This window comes from Marmota marmota, unplaced genomic scaffold (genome assembly GCF_001458135.2).
Source record: "Marmota marmota marmota unplaced genomic scaffold, marMar, whole genome shotgun sequence".
NCBI lineage: Eukaryota > Metazoa > Chordata > Mammalia > Rodentia > Sciuridae > Marmota > Marmota marmota.
In genome coordinates, this window is record NW_026000249.1 from 5412185 (window position 1) to 5427807 (window position 15623).

General features: G+C 36.2%; 1 protein-coding gene across 2 annotated transcripts in view; it reads right to left on the reverse strand.

Moving 5' to 3' along the window:
* The window catches only part of Ace2 (angiotensin converting enzyme 2), a 47329-nt gene that overhangs the window by 24860 nt on the left and 6846 nt on the right, over positions 1 to 15623 (reverse strand). For both annotated transcript variants that reach the window (XM_048796344.1, XM_015488054.2), the window contains exons 3-8: positions 11112 to 11270; positions 8418 to 8511; positions 7849 to 7992; positions 5386 to 5498; positions 3346 to 3451; positions 937 to 1034 (exon numbers count right to left, since the gene is read on the reverse strand). In XM_048796344.1, coding sequence (XP_048652301.1) covers positions 937 to 1034; positions 3346 to 3451; positions 5386 to 5498; positions 7849 to 7992; positions 8418 to 8511; positions 11112 to 11270 — 714 coding nt within the window. The remainder of the gene's footprint in view (positions 1 to 936; positions 1035 to 3345; positions 3452 to 5385; positions 5499 to 7848; positions 7993 to 8417; positions 8512 to 11111; positions 11271 to 15623) is intronic.

Below are 15623 nucleotides of genomic sequence, written 5' to 3' on the forward strand. Positions count from 1 at the left end.
TGAAGGAAATGAAGTTAGCTCATAGAAGAGATACCTGAATGCCCATAGTTATTGGGGCACTATTTACAACAGCCAACGTATGGAACCAGCCTAGGTGCACACCAACGGGTGAATGGATAAAGAAAACATGGTATGTAACACAATGGCTTATGATTCAGCCATAAAGAAGAATGAAATCATGTCATTTCCAGGAAAATGGGTAGAAATGGAGATCATTATGTTAAGAAAAAAAGCCAGACTTATTAGGAAGACAAGTATCACTTGTTTTCTCTCATATCCCATATTTTCTCTCATATATGCAAACTAAGGAAAAAAGATGACCTGAAAGCAGAAGAGCGACTATTGGGGAATAGGTAGATGACCAGGGAGAGAAGGGAGTGGGGAAAGCAAGAGAAGTCACAGGGTAGACATAATCAAGGCATAGTATATGAATATATGGAAATGTCACAGAGAAACCCATTAATTTGTAAAATTAATGTATGCTAATAACAAAAAGGATGAGTTAAGGGATTGTTGTAATATTTTTAATGATGATTTCTAAATATGCAAAAATCTTCTAATTATATTCTTGGGCTTTTTTATTATTCATAGAGATGATTGATTACTTAGCAATGACTAACTTTGGAATGAGTGATGTCAGGCAGTTAGTAATTTGTACATCTTACTGCTTAGAGGAAAATTCAAGTCATCTTCATTTTGCATACCTCTCAACAAGGTCAATACCATATCTGTAATTTAAGCTACTTGAGGTCACTGACATTATGAACAACTTTTCCATGAAAATATAGATACATAATAAAATAAGTTTAAAGTAGTTTCAATTTTTGAGTTATAAAATTTCACATACAAAAGATAAGAACAGAAAGGATGGCATAAAAAGAAATGAAATAGAGAATTTAGATCAAAGGAAATGAAGTTAAAGCCTCTTCTTCTTACCTGTTTTATCATTGCATCAGTAACATCTATATTTGGTTTCTCTGGAAAGGGAACTGTCAAAGAGTATAGATTTGTCCAAAATCTACCCCACATATCACCTGTTGTTAAAAAAGAATACATTAATATATGACAACGACAGCAGAAATACAGACCTGATTTTACATAGTGCATGAGGTTAGATTTGTAAGTAAGCCATATATTATATTAGTTCTAAACAATATCATTTCTGTGCTTCCCTTTCACTACCAGTTTTTCACTTTTTTCTTTCTCTATTTTAGACTTGCAACATTTCCTTCTTCTACCTCCTCTAAAAGACTAAAATGGCAGGAGACTATGTGGTCAGGCAAAACTTGTTAGGGAATCATCCCAGTTTCCCCTATCTGAAACTATTACTCAAATGCATAATTTATTAAATATATGGAACATTATAGTTACTATAGATTAGAAAGAGATTTTTATAATCTATCATTCGTGGGACAAAATACTACAAATTAAACTATCATTAATGCCTGGTATTGGATTAAAATAAGATCCTATAAGATCACCATTCAAAAACTTCTTAAGCAGTAACCAAATTTCATTTTTATTACTATAGTGGGTGACTTTTCAAGCTTCCCCAAAAATGTGAGGCTGGATTCCAAGGTCATAGACACTAAAAGGGGAAATGGATCCAGAAAAATGTCATCAATCTAACAGCAAGCAGAATCCTGTCACCAAAGATATGGGGCAACACAACTACATGAAGAGTACTCCAGTGGATTCATCTTTATTATTTTTTTTTTAAAAAGAAATTAGTAGAGATAAAAGTTTTAAAGGAAAACTTATTCACCATAGAAATATAAATGTGATATCATGATGAATCACATTTCACAGTAAAAGACCCAATAAGCACTATGGGATGGCTTCTAAAACACAAATAAGACTGTCAGTTAAACTGATAGAGTTAGAGTATCTAGAATAAAGATAGTCCTCATACTAATTTTTTTCTACATCAATAAGACCTGATCTGAAGTAACTGTTTGATTCTGAGCATGCCAATTGAAGAGGGGGATGTACAAAGTATAGCTCATCCAAAGGAGGATGAATATAGAAGTGGAATTTTAAGGAATGGTTGAAAATTTGTGTAGGATATTTAACTTGAAAAAAAGAAAACAGTATATAATTGACGATAACATGACAGCCATTAAAATGTATTGAATACATACTCTTGTGCCAGGTACTATGCTGTGTCTTATATGGTGGTTGTTTACATCTATCTGGAAGGTCATCTTGTAAAATAGGAATTGACATATTCTGGGTAAACTCATAGCATGGAAATAGTAATGATTAACGGAAGGCATTAGAGAACTGTTGATACAATTCCATATAAGTTAGAACTTTCTTATAACTGGTGCCATGTAGCAATAAGTTATTCTACTTTGGAAGGCAGAAAGAGCCCCATCACATCAGATGAATTTAATCAAATATTAAATTACTGAATAATGATTGTCAAGAACATTGTAGAAAAGATTTCTGTATTACTTTAGGGTTAAAATCTCCATGGGTCCTTTGTCCATATTCTCTCTTGCTATGAGATTTCACTGTGGAGGAAAATTAACTTCTAGAAACTTGACTATAGAAGGGATGTTATGTAGGCCTGGCATGAAATTTTCAAATATTTCTATCTTATTCGGCCTTGGCTCCTTGGGGTGGAGAAGAGGATGGTCACTCTTCTTCATTCATTACTCATATGAGTCCAAACCCAGTACTTTGCATCAAGACTAAATGGTGTTATCTGGAATGAACTCATGAAGCTTTCCAGGACATACCTTAATTGTAGAAAGCCTTTCTCTCACCCCTCGCATTTCTAGCCTAACAAGATTTTCTTTCTCTGACAATATAATACAAAAATCCCAAAGTTCACCTAAAAGCTAATTCAACCAAATTGAATACTGAAAATTATTTTCCTCATTTCTACTCTCATTTTATTTTTTAATTTTTTTAAAAAAATTATTTTTTAAATTGTAGTTGGACACAATACCTTTGTTTTATTTATTTATTTTTATGTGGTGTTGAGGACCAAACCCAGGGCCCCACGTGTGCTAGGCGAGCACTCTCCCACTGAGCCACAATCCCAGCCCCTCCACTCTCATTTTAACCTGGAATTCTTTTCTACTTATCTTAAATAACTCCTTTATCCTTTGGATTACAGCCAACATCATTATTATGTATAAAAATAGTAATGTAAGAAAGAATGATTTAAACTGAGCCTTCTGTTAAAGAAAGTGCCTTTAAAATTTGATCTCTATAATGTTCCTACAAGTACAGAATTTTTCAAAACTTTTATGTTGGATCTCACTCCAAAAGACAATTTTGTTTGTAGAAATAAATAACTGACAAAGAACACAAAAGACTCCTGAGGTTTCTTACCAAGCAAATGAGCAGGAAGGCATCCAGTTGGACTGATATAGGAAGGATAGGTATTCATCAACTTTGCTCTCACATAAGCATGAAGATGTTCATATAATGGTTTAATCTGAAAAGCCCAGGAAGAAAGTTTAAGACCCAGAGTAGCCAAATCAAATTTCCAATACCCAACACTAGAAACAAGAGTTTCTTTATATAAGTAGAATTTCCTAAATGATTTCTTTTCCTCTCCAATATTCCAGAGAGTTTCAAAGCATTCCCTCTTTATAGGTATTGATGATGACTAGCCTTATCACATAAATCAATAAAAACACCTGGAAGAAGGCAGATCTCAGAAAGATAGCAGATAACCCAAAAATATTTTTTAAAGATGTTATCTACTTCTTTCATTTTTAAATTGAGGTATAACTTACATATCATAAAATTCACCCACTTTAAGTCTACAGTTTCATAAGTTTTAATAAATTAAAACTGCTGAGAAACCATTACCACCATCCAGTTTTGTAATACTTCCATTCCCCCCAAATTTCCTTGTGCCTATTAGCAGCCAATCTCACTCTCATCTCCAGATCCCAGTAATCATGGAAATTATTTCAGTCTCTATACTTCTGCCTATTTTGGAAATTTTATATAGACAAAATCATACGTGATCTTTTGTGTCTGGCTCCCTTTGCAGAGAACGATGTTTAGGTTCATCCATATCGTTGCGTGTATCAATAGTTCTTTCCATTTTATTACTGAGTAGTATTGCATAGTGTGAAAATATTAGAGTCAGTCTATCCATTCACCAGTTAAAACATGACTTGCTTATTTCCGGTTTGGTGCTATTATGACTAATGCTGCCATGAACATTTGTGTATGTCTTTCTTGGATATGTGTATTTCATTTATCTCATATAGACAGCTAAGATTGGAATATCTAAGTATTATGGTAAGTGTACATATAACTTTTTAAGAAATTGTCAAACTGTTTTCCAAAGTGACTATCATTTTACATTTCTGCTAGTAGTCTCCACTGGTATTGTCAATCTTTTATTGCCATAGCCATTCTGGTGAATGTACAGTAGATTTTCATCATGATTATAGTTTGCATTTACCCAATAACTTCTTACTCACTTTAGTCACTTGTGCAATTTTTTTTGGGGGGGGGGGATTATTTATTTTATTTTTGGTACCAGGGATTGAACTCAGGGGCACTCGACCACTGAGCCATGACCCCAGCCCTATTTTGTATTTTATTTAGAGACAGGATCTCACTGAGACCCTCTTTTGCTGAGGCTGGCTTGAACTTACGATCCTCCTGCCTCAGCCTACGGAGTGGCTGGTATTACAAGTGTGCACCACCATGTCTGGCTTACTTCCATTTTTGACAGTTCTGCCCAACTATGGTTGTGACAATAGATTCACATCAGAAGTTTGAAGGTGTAGAGATAAAGGGGAGGCATGGGAGGTCAAAATGAAAGAGGGGCATAGTGAGAAGTGTCCATAGGACACTTCTACTTATAGTACTCTCTTCCCTATAAAAACTTCTTTAGTCAAGGGGAGGGAAAGGAGAAATACTAGGGAATGATATTGGTCAAATTATATTGTTATATTGTGTGCATATACAAATATGTAACAACAAATCCCACCATTATATACAGCTATAATATACTAATAAAATATGGGAAAAACTACCTTAGTCAAAGGCTAATGAAATAATAGTATCAATTGTTCCTCAGAAAGGAGAAAACCTTATGGTTCTACTAATAAAGGAAGACATTGCCAGCCACAAATAGCTCACAAAAGCCATTCTTTATAATCTAAAAGATTATTCCTTCTTAGAATCTGTCTATTGGCAACTACTAATCAGTGAGTGAAAGGAGGAGTTAAGCAGAGCAACTCTGATCATGTGTAGGGGCTGCCCTATTATTCAAAAATCTTTTCAAGCTCTAATATTCCATAATTCTAGTCAGCCTGGGAATGGCTGCCCAGTATGTTAAAAACAACCCAGAATGCCTTTGGAGATTTTCCCACTTCCAGTGTGCTCTGGTTCCTCAGTTACCTCTGCAAATGTACGTTCCACATCTTCAATCAACTGGTTGTGGTTATAGCCATAACCATCTGCTCCCTCTGCTTCATAATCTCCTCTCCAATAATCCCCATAGTCTTCATAATCTGGTTTTCAAAAGCAAAACAAGAGAACATAAGTGAAAGAAAAGAGAGAAAATGGAGTTTGCAAAGATTAGCTTGCAAGGAAGTTAAAAGAAATTTAAAGGTTTATCACATTTTTATTGTCCTTCCAAACATCAACTCAAAGGAATATAAATGAATAACAACATTAGCTAATTCTGTTAAGCACTTGTTCTGTGTCAGCAGTTTAAATGTATTATCTTATTAATAAACACAAAACTATAGGAGATTGTCATTATTAGAGCCCTCACTACACAGATGAACAGCCTGTGCTTACTTCTGAAATAAATTGTATTGTGTATATTTAAGGTATACACATGATGTTATGAGACACAGACACATATTAAAATGTTTATGATAGTGAAACAAATTAATATATCCATCATGTTGCATCTTTCCTCCCATAGCAAGAGCAGCTATAATCTACTCATTTAGCAAAAATTCTGAATATAGGAAACTACATTAACTGCAGTCCTCATGTACGTTAGATCTCTAAACTCATTATATCCTGCTACTTTGTATCCTTTGACCTACATATCCCCATTTCCTCCTATCCCATCCCTAGTAGCCATGATTTTATTGTCTTTCTCTGTATATTTGACCTTTTTTAAAAAAGTTTTTTTGGTTCCACACATAAGTGAAACCATGCAGTATTTTTCTTCTTCTGTCAAGTTTATTTCATTTAGCATAACGTCCTCCAGGTCCATCCATGTTGTAGCAAATGGTAGAGTTTCCCCTTTTTTAAAGCTGAATAACATTCTATTATACATTTGTTCCACAGTTTCTTATCCATTTGTCTGTTAATTGGTACCTCTGTTGTTCCCATTTCTTGACTATTATAAATAATGTACAATGAACATGGGAGTGCAGATATCTGTTTGAGGTGGTGATTTCATTTCCTCTAAGTATATACGAAGAAGAGGGATTGCTAGGTCACATACAGTAGTTCTTTTTAAATTTTCTTTAGGAACCTTCACACTGTTTTCTATAATGGCTACACCAATCTACATTGTCACCAACAGCCTATGCCTAGAGCAATTAAACCACTAGGCTAAGGTCATATAGCTGGTAAGGGACAGAAACACACTTCTACTTTCCCAGCCCTGGGTCTTTACTCCATATGTCAGTTTATATTATTAGCTTTAAAACATATGATTGAATCTCTAAATCTTTTTATTTTCATTTTGTTCAGGACCTTAGATTTTCAGATATGATATAACCCATCTTAGACACTGTAACAGTGGGCCTGTGTTTGTTTGCAAATTATATGTATACATAGCACATCTCTCTGTGCTTCATTTAGTATCTAACCATCAGGAAAAACAAGCTGGTATTAGGGTATTAGCTAATAAAGTTTGCAAATGTATTTTAATCATTTTTATTTTTACACACACATTGGCAATGGATGATCAGGAAGATGAGGAAAGAAATAATTTGGATAGAAGGATATGCATGATATTATAATAAAATTGATGATAAGCTACTGTCTTCAGTTTGCCTAAGGCTGTGGAAGAAACTAATAACAATAAATGAAAAAATTCTTACTCAACCCCAGAGGGCAGTGAATTATGAAAGCATAAAGTTATTCATAACACCATGACTTCAGCTCATTATAAAGGTAGAAGAATAAGTTATGAGATATGGAAATTCTTTCCCAAGTTAATATTTTTATGACTACTTGATTCAAGTTATAATTACAATGGAAAAAAATAAAGGGTTTCCAGCTTAACCTGATTTTTTGTTTCTTTCTGAGCCATCACCCAGAGGTAGATATGTAAATAAGTTTCTAAAATTTTTTTTTAGTTGTAGATGGACACAATGCCTTTATTTTATTTACTTTTATGTGGTGCTGAGAATCGAACCTAGTGCCTCACACGTGTTCGGAAAGTGCTCTACCATTGAGCAACAACCCCAGCCCCTGTAAATGAGTTTTGAAAATGAACTATGGCCAGATGAGGGTTTATATAAGGGATAATGTCACTGTCTCTAATTCTGTCTAAGAAATAGGATACTAACTCAATCCCCTGATTCCCTCCTTCAGTCCCCTTGGGGGACTGAGACTTCCTTGAATAACTTATAATTAATAATTTCTGGACAATTAATTCCTTTGAGATCTTGTAGTTGAATCTCATTCCTGAGCTGTTTAAACCTTAGAGTTTCAATGCACCTTTTTATATGCCCCAGTAGTTTCCTGTTGAAACAGGTAACATGAATTGTTTAGCAAATGATTATTAATTTAGAGACATCTTAATATCCAAGGTCAGGCTTAATAATGAATGAGAAATAGTCCCATGGTCCCAGAGATCTCCAGGAACTCTAAGTCCAATAAACTTACTGTTTGCTCTTGCCATCTCATTTTTCAGGACCACGTACTCTTCATATAATGGCCTCAGCTGCTTGCCAACCTTAGACCTCCAGCCTTCCCAAACCCAGAGCCTCTCATTGTAGTCGGTGCTATTTGCCATTATTCCATCCAAACCTGTTATCCCAAAGCCCCAAAGGAAAATAAACATGCATTTGTAAAAAATTTTTTTGTAAATAATTATATGAATTTTAAAGAATTAAAAGTAAAGTTGGCAGACATCAAGGTCATAAAGTTATTAAATGAAATCTTGTGATTAACTCACTTCCTTGCCCTTACTATAGATCCAAATTGTGTTTACAGAGAAAAATAAACCAGTGCAATAATTTACTTGACAAATTACTTGAATGTGATAGAATTTATAATGAGATTTTTTTGAAGTTAAAAGAGCATCTATGCTGAAACACAAATCTGTAATCTTATCATCTTTCAGTTGCCCATCTGAAAAGTGAAATGTCATAATCTAAAGTCAATCTCATTTTTAAAATTTGGAATTAAAAAAAAGTAAATTTCACAATCAGTACTCAAAATTAATAGCTTACCTGGCTCAAGTAGTAGGCACTCTTGAGGTTTTTTTGGGTTACACACTTTTCCAGTACTGTAGATGGTGCTCATCGTATTTAGAATTGTGTTCAACTGCAAATTAAAGATAATAAATAATATTGGAAATGGAAAATGTGCTAAAGAGAATGCTAACTTAAAGATATCCTTTTGGTCATGTGGCTTTTTTTAATATTTACTTTTTGGTTGTAGATGGACACAATATCTTTATTTTATCTACTTATTTTTATGCGGTGCTGAGGATTGAACCCAGGGTCTCACACATGCTAGGTGAGTGCTCAACCACTGAGCCACAACCCCAGCCCCCTAATGTGGCTTTTTGATCCCTCAGAATGCAGCGATTCACTTCTTTTCCATATTTCTTCCTGTATGTAAGGGAGGAATACATTTAATTTTCCTCACTGTCAACTAGCACATAGCCTTATAAACACATAATAAATGTATGTGGAGTAATTGAAATGAACAGATCTACCAGAACTCCAACAATGTTTCTCAATTACTTATAGGAAAATATGTGCATTTTTTCTTTTATTCAGCATTTATTGAGTCTCTACTATGTCCTACACTTTGACAATTCTGAAATAAACAAGTCACAGGCCCTCAAAGACCCCAGAGTCATGAGACAGTGAGGCAGCCATGAAATCAATAACTACATAACAGAATGACAAGTGTTATAATAACTGTCACCAAAAAGTGATGTGGCAGTATTGATGAGAGGGCAGAATAGGGATGTATAGCCTGGAGACTCACAAACGACTTCAAAGAGGATAAGACATTAGAGCTGTGTCACACAGAAGTAGGAGTTAGTCTGGTACAGAAGGGAAGTAGAGAGAAGAGCCTAAAAATGGGAGGAGGTTGGAAATGATAATACATTTTCAAGGAGTGGCAAGATGTTGAATAAAAGTGGAGCACCGATGTTCACTGGGGAAAATGGAGGAGATGAGAAAGGCAGAGGTAAGCAGGGGCCAGATCATGAGGGACCATGTATGCCATAGTGAAAAATTCAAACTTTGTTCTGTAGGTCAAGGAAAGTGATGATAATTATGTGAAGAAAGGCGTGCTATGCAAAGCATGCCTCTGGGTCAGTGCAAGGCAGCAAAAGATCTTTTCCATGCTGTGGTAGGCACAGGAATTGTGAGAGTACATGTTTATAAGCTTTAAATGATTTGAAATTTCCATGGTATCTAAGTATGTAATTAATGAACTTAATCAAATATTGATTTGCTGTGGATTGGAAATAAAGGAAGAAAGGGAAGTGATGGGTGGGACTGGGGAAGGAGGGAGGAAGGGAAGATATGATTTAAGAAGCACTGTATTAAAGGTCCTGTTTCCCCTTTTTCTAGTTCCCTCTTCCATTATTTTTTCTACTCTGCTACAGAATCATTATCCTAAAACATTAACTAGATACCATGCTTGAAACTTCCACAAATCCCATAGTCCAAGACAATAAACCTAGATTCTTTCCCTTGGCACAAAACTCCTCAGAGTCTCTTTCTCTATCTGCTTCCTTAATCTCCCTTCCTTCTCTTCACTGAACACATGCATCCTGGAGTCTCCCTCCTTCCCAGACACTTCAAGCTCTTACTTGCATTTAAGCAGTTTTCAATTCTGGCTACCTATTAAAATTATTTGGGGATCTTTTAAAAATAGAATGTCCAGGTCCCATCCAGGCTAGAGTATGCTGCCTAAATTAAAAGGCCAAGATTTCTCATGGTGTCCTTGTGAAAACAATGGAGAAACATGGAATGGATAAGATAAAGAGGATTGATAACTCGTGGGATAATTGGATCCAAAGAATGCAGAATAATAAATATCAACTTGTAGAAATAAATACCATATGGCTTTATCTTTGTCCTTATCATGCATTTTTATTTTTATAAAAATGTCCTCGTTCCAAAGGACAAGTAACTGAGAAAGACGACTTTGATGTTAAATAACTAAATATTTTAGATAAAAATATTTCAGTAGGTTATAACAGGGGTCTGCAAACTATGGTCTGCAGACCAAGTCCTGTCTGTTGCTTGTTTTTGTTAGGTTTTGTTGGAATACAGCCACATCCATTCATTTATGTATTAGCTATGGCTGACTTCCTGCTACAATGGCAGAGCTGACTAGTTGTGACACCAACAATATGGCCTGCAAAACCTAAAATAGTTACTATTTGTTCCTTTACAGAAAAAAACTTTGCCAATTCCTTGGCTAGAGGAATGGAATGAGGGATGTTATTTTAACAGGGGTGAATATAGGCTTTCTCGAATTTGGACAAACTAAGAAAACAAAATTTTAGAGTGCCATTTGAAAGCAACATTGGTGGAAGAGATTTGGAGACTCCATTGACAGTGAGGTTGACATGAGCCAACCATGGCATTTGGCTATCAAAAAACAAAACAATCTAATATAGTCCTTGACTGTCTTAGTTGGTGTAGATCACGGGGTGCAGAGTGATACATTCCTACTCACTTCTTTCCATATCAGAACCCAGTGTCTTCTTTCACCCTCCAAGAGATGCCAGTTTGTATAATAAATTACAGTCACTTGACCGAGGTACAAATCTCTTTCTAATGTCAGCATTACTATCTTTGCAGATGAAGGAAGCATCCATGGGTGACATTAATGTTAATATTTCCCAAACATTTCAACTCTTGGGGGCAGTACTGAAATGTTCCGAAACATACCTGTTCCCTCTTATTGGCAGAGAGCGCTGAAGACCCACTCTGCTGAAGGGCCTGCAATTGACGCTTGAGTGTGAAATTTTGAATTTCTTGTAGTGGATAAGCTTTAGCAAGCTTTGACTGCTTTTCATAAAAGGCAGACCATTTGGCCTCAGCCTCATTCTGAAATGGCAAAAAATAAAAAATAAAATAAAATTGAAGTTGGAAGAGCACAGATTAAATAGATAAAGCAGAAGATATAGTCCAGAGAACATCTGGTGAAACATATACTATTTCCTGAGTGGCTTAGTCCTCTACTTTGCTGAAGGTCAAGGTCAGGTTAAGGGTGACCAGGCCACTCTTGGTCACTCTCTCTTTCTGGCCCAGTGCCTAGTTTTCCCAAGGGTCCTGTCCCCAGAACTGGAAGTAAATTCTCACAGATAATTCACACTGTGAGGCCTTGGAATTTATGGCCTTAGTTCAGTGACTGGGTAAGTTGGCTAAGGATTCAAGGATGAATGCTCTTAAAGGAGAACTGAGTAGAACACAGAGTGGACATAGTGGGAATATAGTCCCTCATGATCATGGGAACCAAGAGGAATGAATGAGAACCAGATCACAGTAAGCTCCTAGGTGTTATGACATAGCACAAAGATTCTGAACTTAAGTTGTGATCTCAAAAGAAGGCTTCATAGGATGTGGCTATTTGGTAGCCATGGAAACTTTCTACCAGCAAAAGAAATCAATAAGCAGGATGCCAGGACACACTTGCCCCCCACTCCCAATCCATCTTGAATATCAGTAGGAAAGTGGACTTCTCTAGCAGTCTTCTCCCTCCAAAATAAATTCATTTCCATGTATCAAAGATTAAAATGAACAACTACTTTGTATATCATACTGCCCTAGACCATACAAAAGAGTAGCATATGAAGTAGGTAAGAACTTCATCCCTGGAGTCAGACACCTCTGACTAGCTATATGACCTTGGACAAATTACTTAGCATCTCCAAGCCAGTTGCCTTATCTGCAAAATAAGAGTAATAATAGGACTTCTATCAAAGGGTTGATGGAAGGATTAGAAGAATTAATAATTAATAAAATGATTACCAGAATGCCTGACACATCCTAAATATTTAATAAATGTTACTTTATTACTTACAGAGAAAAAATCCTTGCTCTTAAGTTGCTTTAATTTTATCAGATGGATAAACATCATGAATGTTTCATTTATGAAACATGAGTATATAATACTGAATAAACTATGAGTGGCCCGATTTGTGTTATAAGAAACAAAAAATTCATGTGGGTGATCAGACTTGGCCAAGCCCTCATAGAGGAGGTAGAATGTAAGACAAACCTTAAAGTATGTATGAGTTGGATGAGTGTAGAATCCTCTGCAAATCATTTACCTCATTTGAGCTTTTATTTAATTTTTTGGTACCAGGAACTGAACCCAGGAGGCACTTAACCACTGAGCCACATCCCCAGCCCTTTTATTTTGAGACAGGGTCTCTATAAGTTACACAGGGCCATGTTAAGTTGCTGAGGCTGGCTTTGAATTTGCCATCCTCCTGCCTCAACCTCCCGAGTCACTGGGATTACAGGCATGCACCACTGTGCCTGGCTTCATTTAAGATTTTAACAACTGTGAGATAGAAAACCACCGTGTCTCCATTAGGCTTAGAGAAATAGTGGAACTGGCAATCAATTACCAGCATTCAATCCTGCATGTGGCAGACAGATGGCTCCCATGATCCCTCCCTCTGGTGGGCACACCCTTTTCTTAAGAACAGACCTGTGACTTTCTTCTAGCCATCCGTGTACAGCAAGGTGACAGGATATACATATTTGTATCACAAAAGATTATAAATTTTATCTTGCTAGAAGTCTCCTTTGTTGACTTTGATGCAGCAAGAAGCTATAATACAAGCTATCTTATGGAAAGGGCCACATGGGAAGGAATCCAAGATGGCCTCTGACTAACATCCTGCAATAAACCAAGAACCTTAGTTCAGCAGCATACAAAGATCTGAATGTTAACATCAACCACACTGGCTTGGAAGTAGATCTCTCTCACCTCAAGCCTCAGATGAGACCCCAACTCTAGCTGCCACCTTGAATGTGACTTATGAGAATTAGAAATAGAAGATCCAGCTAAACTGTGCCTGGACTCCTCACCCACAGAAACTGTGGTAGAATACATGTGGGTTATTTTAAGCCACTAACCTTGTGGTCACTTTTAATATAATAGGTAACTAGTACAGATCCCACAGGCGGAACTACAGGCATGATTGCACTTTCCAGGCCAAGGAATTTTACTTTTATCCTGTGAGTATCAAGCACTCACTGAGAAGCTTTAAACAGGCATGTGACATGATGAGAATTGTACACAACAGTCACAATAATGGACCAAACAAGAGATGAAGAAAAATAGTGGCAGTGAAAATAGAAAATATTTTTTTGTCTTTATTGAATACCCACAACCCCTCAGGAACTGCTTCTCAGTTAATCTTCACGTGACAACTTTTTGAAGACGTTGTCATCATCCCCATTTTTAAAATGAGGGAAATGAGACAGAGCAGGTAAGCAACCTTTCTTAGGTCACACAGCTAGTAATTGAAAGAACCGGGGCACCAACCCAGGTGTATTTACTTCCAAAGCTAATGCTCTGAACCACTGTCTTAGGGATTGTATTTGACACATTCTAGTTTTCTCTCTAACATGCAGGAGTGGGAGGGAGTGAACTGTGGAAAGAGGAATTTGGTCTACAGATAACTGTCTTATCAATCCCTACCTTTTTTCATCCAGTCCAGGATAATTTTTTCTTATGTAAAATTTCTGGTAAAACTTTGATGGCAAATTATAATGTTACTGCTGATCATTTTTGAAAACAACTAACAACTACCCCAAATGCTTCAGTCTTACAGCATTTTTTATTTTATTGCATGTGGGAACTTTTAGGCTATCTGATTTGATTTTATTTGTCACTACTATTTTACAAGTGTTATACTTTATATCACCAAACAGTTACTTCACATTGCCTTGCATTTTGGTCTCTGAGGATATACTGTTCCTTCCCAAGCTATTCTTTTTAATATTATTTACAACTTATTTTATATCCTCACGTTAAGGCTCTTGAGCCTAAATAAAACAGATTGGCTGGAATACAGAGAATGAAAGTCAGTTCATACATACTATTCAGATTGTTTAGATAATGGTCAACAGCTACATGTAGTTTTTGGACCTGAATAATGGTTAAAATGAAACATAGTACACTAGTCTACATAAATCCAGGGCTTGAGAGAAACTAGTACAGATAACATATGTGACATTCCACACTTGAGAGAAACTAGTACAGATAAAATAGGTGACATTCCACACTATCTCTGTGGAAGGCAGGAGAGAAGCAACTAAAAGAGGAAAATTTTCCATAGCCATACACGAGCATTTGGGAACAAGACACACATTGTTCATCTAGTACCTTGGAGCATAACAAGCTTGGAAGAAAACCTTGAGTTCCATATTCTGGCCCAGTTTCTAGATATGGCTCTCAACGTCACATCAGGTTCAAAGATGAAGCTGCCCAGGTTACATTTTAAGTATACCCCTCCCCCAAACTGGCATTAAAAAATAACCCTTCTTTTTTAAAAAATATTTTTAGTTGTAGATGGACACAATACCTTATTTTATTTATTTATTTTTATGTGCTGCCAAGGATGGAACCCAGTACCTCACAAGTGCTCTACCACTGAGCTACAACTGGCTTTTTTTGTGTACTGGGAATTGAACTCAGGGATACTTAACCACTGAGCCACATCCCCAGCCTTATTTTGTACTTTATTTAGAGACAGGGTCTCACTGAGTTGCTTAGTGCCTTGCTAAGTTGCTGAGGCTGGCTTTGAACTCGCAATCCTCCTGCCTCGGCCTCCTGAACTGCTGGATTACAGGTGTGCGCCACAGGGCCTGGCTCCAAACTGGTATATTTTTAAAAACACTTATTTAACAGTAATATAACTTATATGAATATGAATTCCACCACTCCACCTTAGGATTCAAAATATTATTTTTTTTTTGGTATTTTACATGACAGTTTTAATAGTTGAAAACTTTAATTTTTAAACATTTATAAACTTTTTTGTTTTTCTGAATTTTATCTTCTGAGGGGAAAGTGCTCAGCTCTAAATTCCATTTTACTGCATTACAGTGTCTTTCCTTACTCCTATGCTTGTGTGTGGGTATTATGGGTACATTGAAGCATGGGACAGACTCGTTAGAGATGAGGATTAAGTCAACATTTTTTTCCTTGAGTATAGAATAGTGGTTTTGAAATACCCTACTCTGCCAGGCACAGTGGTACATGCTTGTAATCCCAGCAACTCCCAAAGCTGAGACAGGAGGATGGCAAGTTCAAAGCCAGCCTCAGCAACTTAGCAAGACCCTATCTAAAAATAAAAAATAAACAAAGCTAGGAATGTGGCTCAGTGGTAGAGTGTCCCTGGGTTAGATCTCCAGTACAAAAAAAAAAAAAAAAGTGTA